This window comes from Amborella trichopoda, chromosome 11, assembly GCF_054954075.1.
Source record: "Amborella trichopoda isolate Santa Cruz 75 chromosome 11, AtrichopodaSantaCruz75HAP2 v2.0, whole genome shotgun sequence".
Lineage (NCBI taxonomy): Eukaryota > Viridiplantae > Streptophyta > Magnoliopsida > Amborellales > Amborellaceae > Amborella > Amborella trichopoda.
Window position 1 is genome coordinate 3,281,261 of NC_142346.1, and position 18,569 is coordinate 3,299,829.

Genomic DNA, 18,569 nt, shown 5'->3' on the forward strand with positions numbered 1-18,569 from the left:
CATATTTTAGCACTATTTGAAAATGCACCATATTTTGATTGTTTAGGACCTCGGCCTTATACAAACCACACCCTTAAAAAAAAAAAAAAAGTGAAATTACTCTTAGGATAAATGAGATAATATATTCTGGCGATGTTTATCCTTAGTACAATGCCATCCCAGTTAATCCTAGTCATTAGACGCACTGTTGCCTGACATATGTCATGAAGTATAATAATAATTTTTTGTTGAGCTTTGAATTTACTCAGAAGTAAACTTATTATTATTTGAAATTTAATAGACAAAAATAATTATGGCTTTATAATACTAAAAATAAATAGCCTCTTTGTATAATTTTCCAGATAAATTTTGCCGAGAAAGGAAAGCGGAGGCAATAGCAATCAAGACTGCCTGCTCTAGATTTTTTATATTGAAGCAATTCAACGGCCTATATTATAGTTCACTCCTTCTGTCATGAAATCTGCACCGTTCACTGGAATATACTCAAAAGGGGTTAGGATTCCTCTAGAAAGGAACCCAATACGCGCGACTTGTGTGACAGTGAGGCCTACCCTCGGAGCCCTTCCTCTCTCTCTCTCTCTAAATAGATGCCATATAAATATCTCTCTCTCTCTCTCTCTAAAAAGCCCAATCATTCTTTCCCCTTAGTTTCTCTTTCCTCTTTCTCTCTCCTCAATCCCTATGGTCTTCTCCTGTAAGGAAGAAGCCCCTAGGGTTTCACAGGCTACGGCTATCGGTTTATCTTCCTCTAATTCCATGAACCTTTTCAGCAAGCATTGCTCTTAGAATTTTCGGCCACTTTTCTGGCCATGGAAACTTCTGTGGACGATAATGGAGCGCCTGAGTCATGGGAGCTCGCTGACCTTGATGAGAGCATGAAGAGGTTAATGGTGGCCTGTAACAACAGATCTTCGAGCTCTTCTCAGGCGCCAGAGAATGATTTTCCGGCAAGTTCAGTTCCTGTTCAGGCCACTTCGATGCCTTCTTCTAGTGAATTTTCCGATGATTCTTTGAACCAGGTGGATCAGTTCCTCAGAGAAGCTCTTCAGAACCCTAGAGAACGGCTATCCAGTAAGGCTTCAGATCTTTTGCTATGGTGGTTGGGCCTGGTGATCTTTTGGGTTAGGAATGGTGTTGGGGTTTGGTGATTTTCGGGGAAATTAGAAATTTGTTTCGGTTTGATGGTTTCGTGGGTATGAAGCATGTTTCTAGATGGTTTTATGTGTTGATTTGTGGAAGAGTATTCTTCTCTCCCCTTCTGTTGATTATGCCTTTTTTTTCACATTTAAGCTAATTTTTAGCTTGTTCACTCTCTAGATTCTTTTCTTCCTTCGGTGTCTCTCCCCTTCTCCACTAACTCTCCTGGATTGTGCATTATGAAAGCATAAGTTGCAGACATCTGTTTTGATTTTTTTTTCTTGATAGTTGGTCGATTTTGAGCTTTAAACATCCACTCTAGTTTGTTGTGTTTTGTTTAATTCCATACTTTTTTTTTTTTTTTGTTAAATTTTTTGCTATAATTTGTGCATATTGGAATATGAGATGCATCCAATGCTTATCAAGTTTGGACAACTGGATTATGCCCAGATATTTGAAGGCTTGTCATTCAGTTTCAGTTTGGATTTTCATGGTCTTTCAAGAATCGCTGTAATTGTTACATCAATTTACTGCCTTGCTTAGAGCATTGCTACTGTACGGGCATATACTTGATGGAGTTCACCCAAGCTATTAAAACTGAAGCTGACTGGGCAGTTCAGCTTTGGGAAATTTTGGCTGGGCCAGTTCCTAATTGAGTTCAACAGCTCCAGCTAGACCCTATAACAAGAAACTAAGAAAGAATAGAGGAAGTAAAGCTATTCATATGGAACTGGCTATTTGGGGTTGCATTAATTGTTTCTTTGTGAAAATTTGAAACTCAAAAAAATATTCATTTCATATTTTATATTTATTTTGCTTAGAAATTTTTTTTGTTGCGTCATAATTTTGTATGTGAGTTGTTACAGAGAATTTACCGTTTATTGTTGCACACAATTTATCATGGCTTGGGTCAAAGTATAGGAAGTGGTTTAAGGAACTCATATAGTTAGGTTTTGCATCTATAATTAATAGTAGGGATATTAGTAATTGGTGATTTCACTCGATCCAAGTCACGTGATATGGTTCAGAGCATCGTGCATTTTGCGATGGATGCACTTTGACCTACAAAATGGCTTTCTTAATTATATGATGGTTTGTAGCTTGTGCCACCTCGATCATAATCATAACTGTTAGAGGGTCAAAAGAAGTGTGGGTGCTTTATACTCAATGTAACTAACATAAATTTGATGATCTGGAGACAGGTTTCCAGGAGCATCTGTTTTTTCTCATTTAAAAAGGGAATATTGGATGGGGAAACTGAAATATCAACAAAAGAGAAAGATGCTGGACATGGAAATTATATTTGGGAGTTTAGATTTATGGTAATTATGGTCCAAAGTAGACGGTAGATTTTAGGAACTTGGCAATGCCATCCGCATGACCCTCTATGTGCCATTTGTGTACTTTTTTTTTTTGATATAGTTAACATTGTATAGATGGTTTAGAATAATACAAAAGGTCCCCAAAGGGGTTACAACAAAAAACCAAAAAAACCAAAAAGTCACCGAGGCGAGTGACGGTTGCCGAAAGACCACAAGAACGCCATTTGTGTACTTGTACTATGCTTTGGACTCTGGCAACCACCAAGAACATTTGATAACTTGGATGATGTAGGTTTATTGTCTGTGTGGAACCATAATGGTGTGCGTTTGAGTGATGCATTTTATAATATGGATTAGTGATTTTGTGTTAAAGGTGTCATACACATGTCCTCTCTGGAGTCAAAGACAACATTGCCACTTTGGAAAGCCAGACTATTGTGAAGTGGGACTAACTGCTCTGGTAAGGAGGAATTATTGCAACTAATGTTGTTTGAATTGAAGTTAGTCTTCGGGAACTTGTGGAAAAGGATGTGAGTCATGTGACTTTTGCTATATGTCAGGTTTAATTGCATTTTCATTGTGTTCCTCCCAAATCTCTAGGAAAAAAGACAAAAAAATAAAAAATAAAAAAGTGATTGCTGGAATTTTCTGTTTATAGCATCAATTTGTGTTCCATATTGCTATTGCACATCTCCTTATGTGGTTTCTTCCTTTGTGGTGTCTAAAGTTCCTTTTTGTTCCTTCCTGTCCACAATATCTATTACATGAAAGGAAAGAAAATGGGCCACAAATCTACTCATTGCATGTTAGTATCCTGGTTTATCCAGCACCTAGGAGCCTTCTGCATCAAACAAAGCCTTTCTCCTTTACATCAAGTCACCAATTCCCTTTGAGTGCTGAGAGGAAGAAGGGATAATCAATTTCCTCCTTGTCTATCTATTGGGAATTTCTCTAGGACAGAGGGTTGTTTCCTTGATGTGGGAACTTTCTGAATTCCAGATGGGCTTTTTAGATTGTGGTTCGTAGGGGCCTGTGATGGTGCTGATTTGTAATGGACTTCGGCAACTTGCCGTCTTTTGGGTGTGTGGGAGATGTGTAACTACCGTAACCTTTTGAAGCACAGGAGGGGGAATGGAAAGGGTGGTGGTTTGTGATTTGATCGAAATGCATCTTATCTCTTGGGCAGGCCATCAAAGAATTTAGAGGGGTTAGAGTTGTGCGGATCTAATATGGTATTGCAAATATAAAACACTCAATGAAGTTCACTGTATTCGGTTAAGGAAGTAGATGATATCATTCAATGTGCTTTCAAAAGCTAAAATTTAATTGGAGCTTGTTTTGTATTAATAGGAGTAAGGTGGGTAATGATGAAAAAATTAGGTACAGTCAAGAAGGTATATGCTGTACTGTGTTTTGAGTGGCTATCCTGTAGAGGTGACGGCTTTCCGGTGGAGGCGGCGATCTAGAGGTTTAAGGATTCTTGCATCTTATTTCTTGTATCCTATGATCTCTGAAATGATTTGTAGAGCTGGTCGTATACTGTGGAGGCTAATGAGATGCTAATGAAGCACTTGGCTTGTGCATGGCAATTGAATTGTACACTTAGAAGGGTGTCTTTAGACTGCATTAGACTGTATGAGATTTTTTTCCTCTTCATGACTAATAAGCATAATATCTCTCTTGTAAAGTTTCTCTATTTGCAACTAAATTTGTTAACAAATATTAATAGTCCTGTTATTCTTTTTAGACAAGTTATTGTTGTTTTTCCGCTCTAGCATTTCATAGCCATGTCAAATTTCTTTTGCCTTTTCTCTTCCTGCTGAATGTAAAGTTTGACTTGGTTGTATGTTGCTGAGACTGCTGGTGACATTTAGATAATGTTGATCCGCTTACTATCTGCATTATTATATTTATCATATTCTGACTCCTTTATGCTCTAGTTTTTCCTGTTAACAGCTGGCTTTGGTGATTGAATAGATTAGTCATCATATTGCACTTAGTAGAATATATACTCAGCACTCTCTCTCTCTCTTTCTCTCTCTCTCTCTCTCTCTTTGTTTGGTGAAGTAACTCAGCAATTCTCTATCTCTCTGTGCAATTGATTTTAAACTCCTGTTCCTGTGTCAGTCCTAAGAATGGAACAAGATGTCGAGAAGTTTATACGTGACCCCAGGCAACAACAACTTGAGTTCCAGCAGCTGCCCACCTCCTACCTGCGCCTTGCTGCTCACCGTGTTGCCCAACACTATGGCCTCCAGTCCATGGTCATGCTTGACAACAGCTTACCTGATGGATCAGGCTCCCGAATAGTCATTAGAAAGACCTCAGATTTCCGCGTCCCTCTTATACGTTTAGCTGATATACCTGCAAACCTCCCTCAAGATGAAAGCAACAATGTGGTTAAGGTCGCCATCAAGCAAAGACCGCAAAAAAGAAGCCAAACCATCAATAGTGGCAGTACCCATTCTTCCAAAGTAAACCTCTCTAAAACTGTAGAAGAGAGAAAGGAAGAGTACAATAGGGCAAGAGCCCGGATATTCAGTTTAAGTAATAGTAGCAACACAGTGGGAAAATCAGATGGAGAGTCTACTGTTCCCGATGGATTTCAACAGGGCTCATCGGTATTGGTTAGGATGGAAGATAAACCAGTAGTTGGTGAGAGCTTGGAAAGCAACCATGGCAAAGGGGTGGGAGAGTCTTCTTCAGGGAGCGGTAGGGCACAAAGGAGTAGAGCTGAGAAAGAGATTGCTAATACTAGTATATATAAGATGAATAGTAGGGTAGCTATCTTTCGGGACCGGGAGGTTGACCGCAAGGACCCCGATTATGACCGCAGTTATGATAGGTAATGTGCTGCTTTCACACTATTGAACCGAATGGAATTTGAATCGGAAGAAATAGGTAGCAGAATATATCTGCTTTATTTATTTTACCCATTAAGATATCACATGTTTTTTGGAAACAAAAGATATTTTTCACCATATCACAATATTTTATCCTATATTTTTCTTCTTGTATTTAATTTTAAAATTAAATTATGCCTAAAATGTAACTATTCATGCTTAAACAGTTACTAAATTATAGTAAATCTATGAGTATAGAGCAACTGAATTTAACACTATAAAAACTAATTTTTCTTAGTAATATTTTTTATTGCTTATTTGTTTATGTAAAATTTCCTTTATTGCTGTCCTCGAACACTTTTCTGAAAACAACAGTATGAAAATATCCTAAGAAACTATGTTGCTGAGAATATCCGGGCACAGGTTTAGATCTCGCGGGTTAAGTTACCATGGAAAAATAAAATCAAGTATGATGCACATTTACAAATATTGTAAGGGATTGTATACAATCAGACCATTTAACTTTGGTACAAGGAGGTCACAATTACCTATAATCGTCTATAATCATATGACGTGAAATCTAGTAGTTTGGGGGTGTTGCAAAGCTCGAGAAATTTCGTTTTGAACATTGAGCTTGGTCAATAGAATAAATGTTCACATCTAATGGTCAAAATTAATTGTTACTTCTTCATTCAGAATTTGGGCCTCTTCATTTATCAAAAAAAAAAAATAGTATTTTCTTCTTATGCTTCTTTTTTTTTTTGATATAGTGCATGATTACTATCACAGGTATATGCAAAGGTTTGATCCTGGATTTGGTTATAGCACTGGCGGTCCTTACACTATACAACCACTGTACTCCCCAGCTATAAATTATAACACTGAATTTCCTCAGCTTGGAGCAACTTCTCATAGGGCACAGATACCTATTGACCATCAACAACCTCATCCTATTCCTCCTCAGCATATTCGTGGACCTTGGGGACCTCCATCACAAAATCCGCTTGGCTATGGACCCCCAGATAACTTGATCCCACCCTTCAATCCTAATCATGTTGGTGCTCCCTCCCCATCTCCTGTCTACTTGCACTCCTCGCAGTATGCATGCCCCCGATTGCCTGGGGTGCCATTTGTTCATCCTCATGAGCATGTCCAATCCTTTGCACAGGTGAGAGAGAGAGAGAGAGCATCCTCATGAGCATGTCCAATCCTTTCAGCAGGAGCGAGAGAGAGAGAGAGAGAGAGAGAGAGAGAGAGAGAGAGAGAGAGAGAGAGAGAGAGATCACTTCACACCATTTTAACTGTTCTTTGATTGTTTTCACAGCCTCATAAGCAGCAGCCTGAAGCCGGTTTTGGAGTAGCTCGGCCCCGTTGAGGGGCTTGGGCCATGCCTGCACCCCCTGCCAGCCGTTGAGCTCGAACTGATTCGTCAAATATGAGTTATTCATATGCTCACATTCCTTTCATACGAGACATAGGGAGTTGTTCCTATAAGCTCGTATACAGGAAATAGAGGAGTTCTTTACTTTTGGCTGGCAGAGAGGAGTGCAGGCAAATGCCAGGACAACATCGGGGCAGGTTCCATGATCAGGGATAATCTTATGGCCTTGTTGTCTTAGGCTGTCATTCTGGGAATTCTGATTTCCCGAACTGTTTGGGGAGCTTGACTTCGCAGACCAATGAAGCAAACACTTGAATGCTGATATGTATATATTTGTTTAGGACAATGGTAATTTGCCTAAATCTCTCTCTCTCTCTCTCTCTCTCTCTCTCTCTCTCTCTCATGCTTGCTCACTTCAGTAACATCAGCATCTCTATGTATGTTGCTCCACGCTTCCCAGCAAGAAACTTATGAAATTCTCTCGTACTTTCAGCACCACCACACCTGCCTCTTTGTACCCAGGAACAAGTGGACTGATCTGTTGCTTATGAAGGTTAGGCTCAGGCCCCAAGCAACCACAGCAGAGGTGGGGTTCTCTATTACTGTATTTTGGTTGGTGTTGTCCTGTATCCTATTATATACCCTCTTAACTTATCAGAATACCTTGTGAGAACAAAAAAAAATGGACTCCAATGTATATTATTTTTAAACATTTCGTATTTACTGCTATGGTTCTTTTTTCTGATCAATTTTTGGACTGAGAAATTGAATTACTTTTAAACATGCCTCATTTCAAAATTAAATTTGATTTTGATGCATGACATACAAAACAATTGCATACTATAAGTATGGTGTTCTTGTTTTTAACTTTCCGGCGTGTGTAGGGTTTGATTTGTTTCATATTTATTCCTGCTGTACGTGAACTGCTTGTTCTCTCGCTGGAATCTAGCGACAAATCTGATATTGAATACCGATTAGTTCAGTAAACGGACGAATTATTCGCAAAAAAAAAAGTGTATAGAAGATTGCAACTTTATATTGTAAAGTAAGATGCACTTCAAAAATCTAATAGAAAAGAGTGTTATGAAAATCTTCTAATCTATTGATCTCGAGACATGGATATAAAGAGGAAAAAGAAATTGAAGTCTAAAACATATTGCATTTTGTAGCGAAGTTTTTTGGACCGTCTATTTTAAAAAATTTCAAGTGCTTATAGATCTATTCGATTTGTGCCATTTTTTTTAAGTAGGAAACCCTTCTAATCGATTATCTTGATTTTGACATTCATGGATATAAAGAAATAAAAAAAGGGGGAAATTTACGGACGGACTGTTTTTTTATATCGTTATAATGAAATGGCTAAAAAATAAGTCATCATTACTCGGAAGGATAGATCCCCAATTTCTTTTTTTTTTGTCGAAGTTCACCCCGGTCTGATTGCTTGTGTTACACTGTTGAAGACTTTGCTCTCTCTTTCTCTCTCTCCTCGTTCTCTCCTGTCTCCCCTGATTTCGGGCGACTCTTTTTCAAAAACCCCAAATTCTTCGCCCCCTTGTTTTTCTCTTTAATGGTGATGCTGAGGAGGGGTCGTCGAGGGTGGCGCCAATGCCATTGATGTGGAGTGAATGCATTGGTTTTGGGCTTGGGATCTTGGGAGGGAAGTTGCTGTTGTTTTCATGTAAGAATGAGCTTGGGTACAGAACACTCGTCTATGACCCTGATGTGGGGCTCGAGGGGAGTGGCGAACAACTGAGTTGAGCCCATGTTCTTTTTGGTCTTCTACGAAGGAATCAGTGGATGCGTATGCATTATTTACTTGTTTTGTTTCTTAAACACTTAAACAGTGTATGTTCCATTAAGAGGACCTAAAAGGAGAAAGTGGATGACCTGCATTTACTTGTGCAGGAGAAGGTGGACAAAAAGCCCTAGCAAGAAACATCTCCCCTGCAAAATCAACAAGGCATTGTTTCTCCACCTTAAAGCCCTGCATTTGCAGCAAGAAATGCCATGGCAAGACCCGGAAAATTTGTGGGTTTTTCCACCCAAAGCTCGTTGGCTCCAACCCGCAAACCCATTTGGTTTTATAGGTGCAAAATTCTTCTCAGCCCTTGACAAGCCTAATTCAGGTTCCTGCCATGAAACCCCAGAGCTCTTTTTGGTCAACAGTTTTTGCATGGTGAGGGAAACTCGTTAGGGCAATGATCGGAAGAAGGGGACGGAGAATTTGGGTTTTTGAAAGAGAGAGAGGCTCGAGATCAGGCAAGATTGGAAGAGGAGAGATAAAGAGAGAGCAAAGTCTTGAGGGGTAAGTCAAGGGGTAGCATGTGGCAAATTTACTCAAAAATAAAACAATTACTGGATATTTTGAGGTTATTTTGTTATAACGATATAAAAAACCGGTCCATATGTAAATTTTCCAAAAAAAGTTTAAAGTTAAAAAAATAGTGCATTTTGTAAATAAGTTGTTTGGACGGTCGATTTTCAAGAATTTCTAGTGGTTATAGATATGCTTGATATGTGCTAATTTAATTTTGTAACCAGAAAAAGAAAAATTCAAGCCATCATGACAGTGGAAGAAAGTGTACTGCTATGATGGTGAGATCCTATTGTTTGATTCATTGAATAAATCATCTTTTTGGGAGGTTCCTTTTCGATCTAGAATTATGGGATCAGATTACGTATAAGAAAAACGTTTAGATTTTGATGTTCTAAATGCTTAAATCACGCCTTCCAAGAGAAATAGATTAGATGGTCTCTTCCCAATCTTGGAATGAAAGGGATCAGATTTTGTTTTTCTTTTTGGAAGTTATTCTCTAGCAGTGGAAAGTGTTCCATGCTAAAATTTGGGGTCCTAAAAATGTCCCTGGATTAGGTTTTTTTCGGGGGTATAAATGCATAATACGCTCTTGTGGGACCATGAAAAATTTGGCTGTGGAATCTCATGCGCTCCTTTAGTACAATGTAGATGTTCCAGACAAGGGGAAAAATTACAATGACTAGGGGAAAAATGAGAATTTTTAAAAAGAGTCGTTGAAACCACTGGTATGTGTTATTAGGATCGGCCTAAATGCTTGAACTGGTGAATCAATCAAAACCAGTTCAACCAGTGATTAGACAGAAAAAAAAGAGTAAAATTTTAAATTTTTTTTGTTTTTTTTAATAAAAAATAAAAAAAATATTAAAATTTTTAAAAAATTGGACAAATTATTGAAAGATCAAATTTATGAGCCACACTCTAAAAGTGTCGGATAAAGTGCTTAAGCAATGATTAAGGCATGAAATGAGTTTATTAAAAAAAGAATTTGATTTTATGCTAGGGTGGTTAACAGTTGCGGCTACTTTTTTTATTTAGGTAATTGATTAAAAAGTTTAGGGCGAATGGAAAAGATTTTTACATGGTATTTATTTATTTAGAGAAAATTTATGATAGAATACCTTGAGGTTTGATTCGATGGGTGTTGGAAAAGAAAGGAGTCTTCAGATACTTTATCGGTTTGGTGAGAGATATATATGAGATAGCACTAAGTAGTGTGCAAACAACTAGTGGAGAGATGTGTGAGCTTTTAGTGAATGTCTACATCCGGGGTTAGCATTAAGCTGATTCCTCTTTGTGTTAGTTATGGATGACTTAACTAGGTATTCCTCATTGTCTTAGTTATGGATGACTTAACTTGGCACCCATAAGATGAGGTATCGTGGTGCATATTATTTGCATATGATATGGTTTTGATCGATGAGATCCGTAGGAACGTCAAGGATTTGAACGTTTTATAATTTTGGAGGGATGCTCTAGAGTACGAAGGTTTCAAAATTAATCGAACTAAGACATGGTATATGAAATGTAAGCTTAGTAATAATAGGAATACAAACGAGGATTAAGATTGATGACCAAGAAATATCCAAAAGAGCGCACTTTTGATATTTTGGGTTGATAATCCAGAAAAATAGAGAGATTGACGAAGATGCCGCACATAGAATTATAACTGGGTGGATAAATTGGATATATGCAACATGAGTTTTGTGTGATCATCGAATATTAATGATGCTGAAGGGGAAGTTTTATAGGATAGTTGTGAGATCAGCTTTGCTTTATGGGGCGGGATGTTGGGCAGTTAAGAAACAACATACTCATAGGATGAGTGTTAAGACAAAAAGAATTATATTTCGAAGTGAATACATTCGGGAGAACTTAGGTGTGACTTTAACAGGCGATAAGATGTGAGAAGGCAAACTTAGATGCGTTGGCCATGTGCAGTGCAGATCTAGTACAACACTTCCTAAGGTGTACGAGTTGGTTCACATGGTATCCGGTTGGGATGATAATTCACGTGCGGGTGCTAGTAGGAGTCATCAGAGGAAGACGAGAGAGAGAGAGATACTATTGGGATTTTTTTTATTATCTATGTTTTGAGGTGGCAGATCCCCATTATGAAGAGACTTGGTATTTTTCTTTTGTGAGGAGTTCCTTTATAAAAGAAGAATAGGGTTTCTTTGTCCTTCTGATTTTATTTACAGTCATATTTATCTCATTTGTTACTACTTTTTGTTTATTAGAGGATCAAAAAGTCGATGGATTTAATTTTCTACCTTCTTTGCACATCAAGTAATACCTGAACAAGCTTAATGACTAGGATCTGCTAGTTGCATGAGTTTCTTGAAATCGAGTCTCGCAATCGATGGGGGTCTTGACTCAAGGGTCAGACCAACTGATAGATATGGTGAACCGTCGAGCAGCAAACCTTGTAGGCATGTTGGATGAGTATGAGCTGCATGAGATTTGCGCCAACTACCCAATAGTTCGTGCCTATTTTCAGAAACCTTAGAAGAGAATCTGTATGTAGACATGTTTTCGAATTGTAATATTAACTTACCACTGGTTGACATAATTGGTAAGTTTATATATATGATGAGGATTCATATAAAGAACATGTGATCAAATGGATATATGATGAAATTCTAATTTATTATTGCGAGAATGATTTTATAGATTTTAAAATTTCACGGTCGAGTAATGAACACAAAGACCCTATTTTTTTTCCATTGAATTTCAACTATTAGTTTTTGAATGATGTTTGAACCTCATAAATATACACAATTTAGCATATATGGAGCTCCAATAAAGGAGAACCAAAAAGAATGATAGGACTACACCACTAACTACCAAATGTAAAGTCAAAAGTACAAATGGCATGTAAAACAAACAGAACATCAATCTTAAAAAAGAGGGGATCTCATAGAGAACTTGATTAATTTTCTCAAAAATGTGCTTTAAAGAATATTTGAAAGGAAAAGACTAAAAATGAAACAAATAAGAGAACACAGTAATGAAATAACCAAATTCACTCCTGATCGTTTAGGATTGCAAGCTTGTCATTAAAATTTAGGTCTAGGAAAGAGGTCCCAATGCCAAAAAGAAACTTGTTTCCTTTATATTTATCTTCGGTTGTGCAAACCCGAAACACCTTTCAACAATGAGCCCGATGGACTCAAAAAAGAATAAAAGTCGCCTAGACTACACTAACTCAGTGAAGATACAAGTGGGGTAGAGTTTTTGCTGCGTTACCTGCTAAAGGCCATTTGCTAAATTCCCCATCTCCTGATTCTTTTTGTGCCAAAGAGGTTCCTCTCTCACAAACCACAGTGGCTTTATGTACTTTTATGTGCTCTCCTCAAGTTAGTTGAATTGGACAAGCCTCTCTTGATCATTAGTAGATCTTGAACCATTTATCTCTTCAACAGATGGTTGATGATGATTGGAAAAATATTTGGCCTATTGGAATGCATCCCATTTGAATTTGAGTTTTTTAAAGTTCATATTCAAATTGCACTTGATCAGTCCACGGTACTGAGCAAATCTCAATTTTTTAGTGTGAATTTGATCTCAACTTCCATGTGTCGTAAGGTTCTTGATAAGTGATAACTTCGAGTTTATTGAAGTTCATCTCTAAACCTAATTGGTTTGCATAGATATATATAAGGGGCTGTCTACAAAGAGACCATTTATTTTTTGTACAAGGAGGTCATAATCATTCTTGTATTTTAAATTTCAAAATGGGTGGTTGTAAGAGTGTCATTGATTAAACATAGAATTCAATTTTTTTTTTCTCGGACTTCATGCTTACCCAATCCATCCAATTTAACATCTAATGAGTGCGAATACTTGTGACCTTCTTGTACAAAAGATAAATGGTCTCTTTGTAGACAAATCCCAAATATAATACTTCTGTGTAACTACGGTGAAATATGTCCCACGAGTTGCACATGTTGGGGTTATGTGGTCATTAAAAATCTTCATATAGTGATATGATGGCTTCAATGGGAGTATGGTCCGGATGGACTGTGACGCATCATTGATGCCATGACTTACATGAGTTTTGACTGGTTAGGCTTGGGTTGACGTTTAAAAACCCCTAGGCATTGTGCACAATCGAGTAAGGTTTTATAGTGGGGTTATCTCTTGATGAGGACAGAGATATGCTCAGGGAGATTGGCCACGAGACTGGATGTGACCCCTATGTGCGGTGGTTGGAAGGAGAGAACAACGCTCAAAATCCTCATCGTTACCGCTACACGACATATATACTAGATAAATGTCTGGGAAGCAACTCTTTGGGGTGTGTCATGTAGATGTGCGGAAAAGATCTACTGGAGTACTGTATTAGAATGGGAATTGGATTTATCCTCAAGGAGGGACCTATAATACATGGACTAAGATTGTGTCTCTATTTATTAATTGGCTTTGACAGACCAAGCATGAACCTCTACAATGGGTTGTGGGTCATGGGATCGGTTGGTCAGCTTGAGAAGATGATAGTGGGATACGATCTTTAAAGTAGATGGAGTCCCCAATATATTTGTATTATTTCTAGTTCTTTGGATCCAATTTTTATGAAATTTATTTTAATATATTTATTTTATATTTTTTAAAAAATACACATTGTAATGTAGAGAGGTAGTATAATCATGTCATTTTAGAGGCTACTAAAAAGACATGGCTTATTAAAGACTACAAAGGTAGCATAACCACATCCTTTTTTGGTCCTTGGGGTATAACAATAGTCAGTGAGGTAGAAACTAGGCGAATGCTTGAAGGCTTGAAATTGCTAGCTAGTTGAATAGACATAAAAATGTGGAAGGTGACTCAAGTAATATCATTGCCCGCTAGAGAGTTACATCCTTCATTTAATTGTACTTCGCTTGTAATTTTCAGTTAATGAAGCTCGTGGTTAACATTCAAAAAAAAAAAAAAAAAAGTGTATATGGTAATATATTATTTAAAACATCCATTTTTAAGCGTTCACAAATCCACAAAATCTATGAATTTCATAATAAGTGGTGGAAATAAATTTTAGAGCCACCTTAGAGATTTACCATGCCGAAAGTATTTTCTAGACAAGATTTCGATGTGAGGCTTTTCTTTATCTATAAGGCCTATGCGTTATGGAAGCGGCATCCGCAATAAAAGAAAAATGGTTTGATAGGGCTGTAGCCCTATCAAAATAAGTAAATCATCACTTCATAACTCATCAAACATTGCAAGTCAAGAATTGAAAAACTCTTGCATTGATCTTCTCGACTTGAACATTATGGTTGTGAACAAATAATAATGAGGATTTCAAGCTCTAAAAATAGTATATATTGTAACAAATTATCTAGACTGTCTATTTTGCTTTAAAAATAAACATTCATAGATCCGTCTGATCAGTACCATTTTTTGAATTTCAAATTTTATTATCGGTATTGGAAATTGATTTTAGAACCATTATAGAGATTTCCGACTCATAAAGTATTTTTCGGATGAGGATTTGAGATGAGGCTTTATTTTGTTTTCATAAAGCCTAGGCCTTATAGAAACCTTCTTCGTAAGAAAAAGATTCCTCACACCAAATTCCACCTCCATTTATTACCACTATTTCACCCTCTACTTTGATCACCATTCTGTTTCTCTTATACTTCAAGCACTGGCCACCTGCTTTCCTATCAGCATCCTTTAGACCACAACAGTAACATAGAAGAGTGGAATCCCAATGAAAGCCAAAACGCAATAGACCAAGACAACGATCCAAACTTTGCCATGGGGAGGAGAATCAGTAGTTGGATTGGGAAAGCTATAAGCAGAAAGACCATGCTAATCCCCAAGAGGACCTTCATAGCCTGCAGGCGGTTGAGAGATGGCATGAAAAACATTAAAATCATGAGCATTTCCCCTGCGATTAACAAACACGCGGTGTAGATGACAGTCACGATCGCCAATGCATAAGTATGGTGCATGGTAAATGTTAGGGAAATCGCAAGTAGAAAGCAGCCGCGCAAATAGCTATGACGGCCGGACCCATGGTGCCATATATCATCTCGACAATATCTCCAGAATAGCTGCAAAAGAAAGAGAGAGAAAGTTGGATTGGATAATTCGAGCCAGAAATAGAAAGGTTGCCCAGACGAATTGAAGGTAAATTTTTTAAAATACATTTGACTCATCAACGATTTAAGGTGAGGGGCTGGGTCGTAACAGTAGCACCCTATACCTGGTTATCATGTTATGGTTTCCAATTATGTTGACACCAGCCACTAACACTTTTAAAAACAGCTAACTCCCTAATCTATATGAAAAAATGGGTAGGGGCCGGTTTTTCCCACTGAATTACAAAAAAAAACTATTTAACAACTTATTTATTTTCAACTATTCCAACTCGATCATGTGTTTTTGATGGGGTTTTTTAAATTAAATCATAAAAGGGTAAAATGTCAAGGGAAAGGTTTCTATGCTTCCCCTACAACATAGAAGTTCTATCCTCCCCCTACCATCCAGCCATCCAATTTTGATCAAGAGAGCCACTCACGGTTTGATCTTAGATCCGACATCTCAAAGTATTTTATTTTTAGTTTTTTTATACAAATTGTATAAATAAAAAATTTGGTACGTGCAATCTTCTCATTGGGGCGCACCTATAAAAAATATTAAAAATAAATTTTTGATAAAATATAATAACCAAAATACCCCTTGAATATTTCAGGGGTATTTTGATCATTTTATTTTATTGAATTTTTTATATATATATTTTTCTCTAGTGAGAGTTTAAAGAGGAATGTGCGTCCAAAATTTGGCATTAAAATAGTTTATAGAAAAAAATTAAAAATAAAATAGTGTAGAGACGTAATGTTGTGATTGGGGCAATCTTAATCCTCCCTTCAAAATGGACGGTTGGATAAGGGGAAAGATAGAACTTCTATACTATAAGGGAAGCATAGAAAAGCTTGCCCAAATGTCAAATAGTCAATCCCTTAAACCAATTTCGGTAAATTCCTCCAAATTGAAACAGAGTAGATAAATACGCTCTCCGAAAGTTCATCCCTTAAACTTTTTTTGGTAAATTCCTCCAAACATAATAAGTAAATATTCTCTCATAAAGTTATGCCTAGGACAGGAAAACCAAAAGAAGCCTAGGAAATAGAGGAAGGATCCTGCATGAAAAATAAAAATGCTTATAATGAGATAAATAAATTAAGCGATTTTCAAAGGAGGTATGAATTGAGAGCATCGATCTCTTTCTTACTATAGTTTGCCATCGAAAACTTAGGAAGGCAATGAGCAGAAGCAAGTGATTGGTGTGGAGAGCAGTTGTGAGATTTCCACTTATGGAATGAGGCCTTTTATAGCTTTTTTATCCACTTTTGGAATGAGGCCTTTTATAGCCTTTTTATTTGGGGTCATTTGACTCGATTTACTTAATATTGTTACCACTTACCACCATTGATTTGTGCCAAAGGATTATATGGTCCTGCAGGAGCGTATTATGCAATCAATCCCAAGGATTTTTCCTCCTATTAAGAGAACTATTGGGACTTCAAATTTTAGAATGTGATTTGGTCTAAGAAGGGTAGGACCTTAAACTTTCCTGTAATCCATCTCAAGCTGGGTAGGCAGCCAACCTAAGATTTTGCCAAAACTTTTCATGAATTTGAATGTTGATCTCAGATAATTTGGAAAATGCTCTGATGATGATTAAGAACCTATTCAACCTAGTGATCTAAATTAAAGACATAAAATAAAAATAGAAAGTGTAAATCATATGTCGCATGCAAAGAAAGTATGTTTTAAATCTGAATGGAAACTAATCCATATCTAAGTATATGGAAATTCAAAATCCATGTATTTATTGTAAACATCCATTTTAAATGAATTCAAAATCTCATATTGAAAAGGAAAACGTTTAAATAAGGTTGCAACATGAAAATGTACAATTAAAGATGCACCTCAAAAAGCCATCATAAAAGGTTGATTGGATGTTGGAAAGCCCTTTAATTGATCATCTCAACATTAAGATGTATGAATATGTAAAGGAAAAAAGTTTTCGAGTCCGTGAAATAGTGTCTTGCAACACATTATCTAGACCATCAATTTTCAAGATTGTCCTGTGTAGTTCTACTTGATTTGAATGATTTTTAGAGTTTTCAATTTTATAATTAGAGATGAAAATAGATTCTCAAACCATCCTAAATTTTTTTTTTTAAAATGAGGACGTCTTCCTATTGAATATTTTGATATTTCATTTGATGCCCTATACACATTGGCCTTAGTTTTGGAGTTTCAACACCCGAATCACATTGTATATCATTGCAAATCCATATGTGCTTCACATTCATGAATTTCAAGGTTGAAAAGTAGTTTTGGTCCAATAATATTGACACCGCGGTGTTAAAAAATAAGTATTTGATAGACTATTTTGAGCCTAAAAGATATTTTAACTTTCATCATGCTTTCTTTTCTTCTTTATTACGTGTTGGCCTCAACGTTCGGAACTAGGTGCAAGGGTGACAAAATATTGGGCAGTCAAAAAAGACTGTAGTGAAAATGAGGTTGTTGACTGCCCAATATAAAAGGAAAAAAGACTGTAGTTAAAAAAGGCTGAACCTAAGGCCTGGTTCAGCCTACCCCCAATCCTGTCTTTTTTTTTTTTTTAACGTTTTCCTTTTATATTGGGCAGTCAACATCCTCATTTTCACTACAGTCTTTTTTGACTGCCCAATATTTTGCCCCATAGAATGCCACAATGCATTTATGAAAAACATTAGTCATGTGGGACCACACTATGTGTCAATAATTTTAGTTAATATCTTTGTCTCTTTGTCACGTAATAAAGAAGAAAGCATGATGAAAGTTAAAATATCTTTTAGGCTCAAAATAGTCTATCAAATACTTATTTTTTAACTCCGCGGTGTCAATATTATTGGACCAAAAACTACTTTTCAACCTTGAAATTCATGAATTTGAAGCACATATGGATTTGCAATGATATACAATGTGATTCGGGTCTTGAAACTCAAAAACTAAGGCCAATGTGTATAGGGGATCAAATGAAATATCAAAATATTCAATAGGAAGACGTCCTCATTTAAAAAATATAACCAGTTGGGGTCCTTAGCACATTTCAACTCCCAAAAGTCCATGAATTATAATGGTGAAATTCTTCCTCAACCTTCCGTTGATGACATCGACGGTTGCGCGAATGTCGACTGGTAGCACGAGAAAAGCTTCTTTTCTTTTGACCTTTCGTATGGCTCCATCTAACGCTATCGATTTCTTGCTGACAAAATCAATGGTTGAAAACCAAAATCCGTGAAGGGCACATGAACGTTTACTCATAAATCACATCGCTAGGTGTCTTTTCAAAATAAATACATAAATAAATCACTAGATTAGGTGTCTTTTCAAAATAAATACAAAATGAATCATTACTATGTAAATGTTGACAAGTCAAACATTAGTAATAAACATTTCTCACTTGACTACGTAAATGCTGACAAGTCAAACATTAGTAATAAAGATTGCTTAGTGTATATTGCAGTAGCACATTGTACACTTACTCCATCAAGCAAATAAACCAT

The 18,569-nt window shown here is 36.7% G+C and overlaps 1 protein-coding gene across 2 annotated transcripts; it reads left to right on the top strand.

The window, feature by feature from the left end:
- The first annotated feature begins 727 nt into the window (after window positions 1–727).
- Window positions 728–9,141, top strand: LOC18441303 (uncharacterized). Of its 2 annotated transcripts, XM_088852028.1 has the most exons (6): window positions 728–1,071; window positions 4,587–5,304; window positions 6,092–6,470; window positions 6,627–7,031; window positions 7,177–7,269; window positions 8,589–9,141. In XM_088852028.1, exons 1-4 carry the CDS (start codon window positions 810–812, stop codon window positions 6,675–6,677), a joined length of 1,410 nt encoding a protein of 469 aa, XP_088708154.1. In that variant the 5' UTR covers window positions 728–809; the 3' UTR covers window positions 6,678–7,031; window positions 7,177–7,269; window positions 8,589–9,141. The 2 variants fall into 2 exon arrangements, with proteins under 2 accessions (XP_088708154.1, XP_088708153.1); XM_088852027.1 differs by lacking the exon at window positions 8,589–9,141 and having other exon boundaries at window positions 7,177–7,432.
- Window positions 9,142–18,569: the final 9,428 nt, after the last annotated feature.

What these genes read in the sequence shown, in the direction of transcription:
- LOC18441303 (XM_088852028.1), top strand. Translation starts at nt 810, where the DNA reads ATGGAAACTTCTGTGGACGATAATGGAGCGCCTGAGTCATGGGAGCTC. An exon ending in CCCTAGAGAACGGCTATCCA is followed by an intron (nt 1,072 to 4,586) that starts GTAAGGCTTCAG and finishes TTCCTGTGTCAG; the next exon opens with TCCTAAGAATGGAACAAGAT. An exon ending in TATGACCGCAGTTATGATAG is followed by an intron (nt 5,305 to 6,091) that starts GTAATGTGCTGC and finishes TTACTATCACAG; the next exon opens with GTATATGCAAAGGTTTGATC.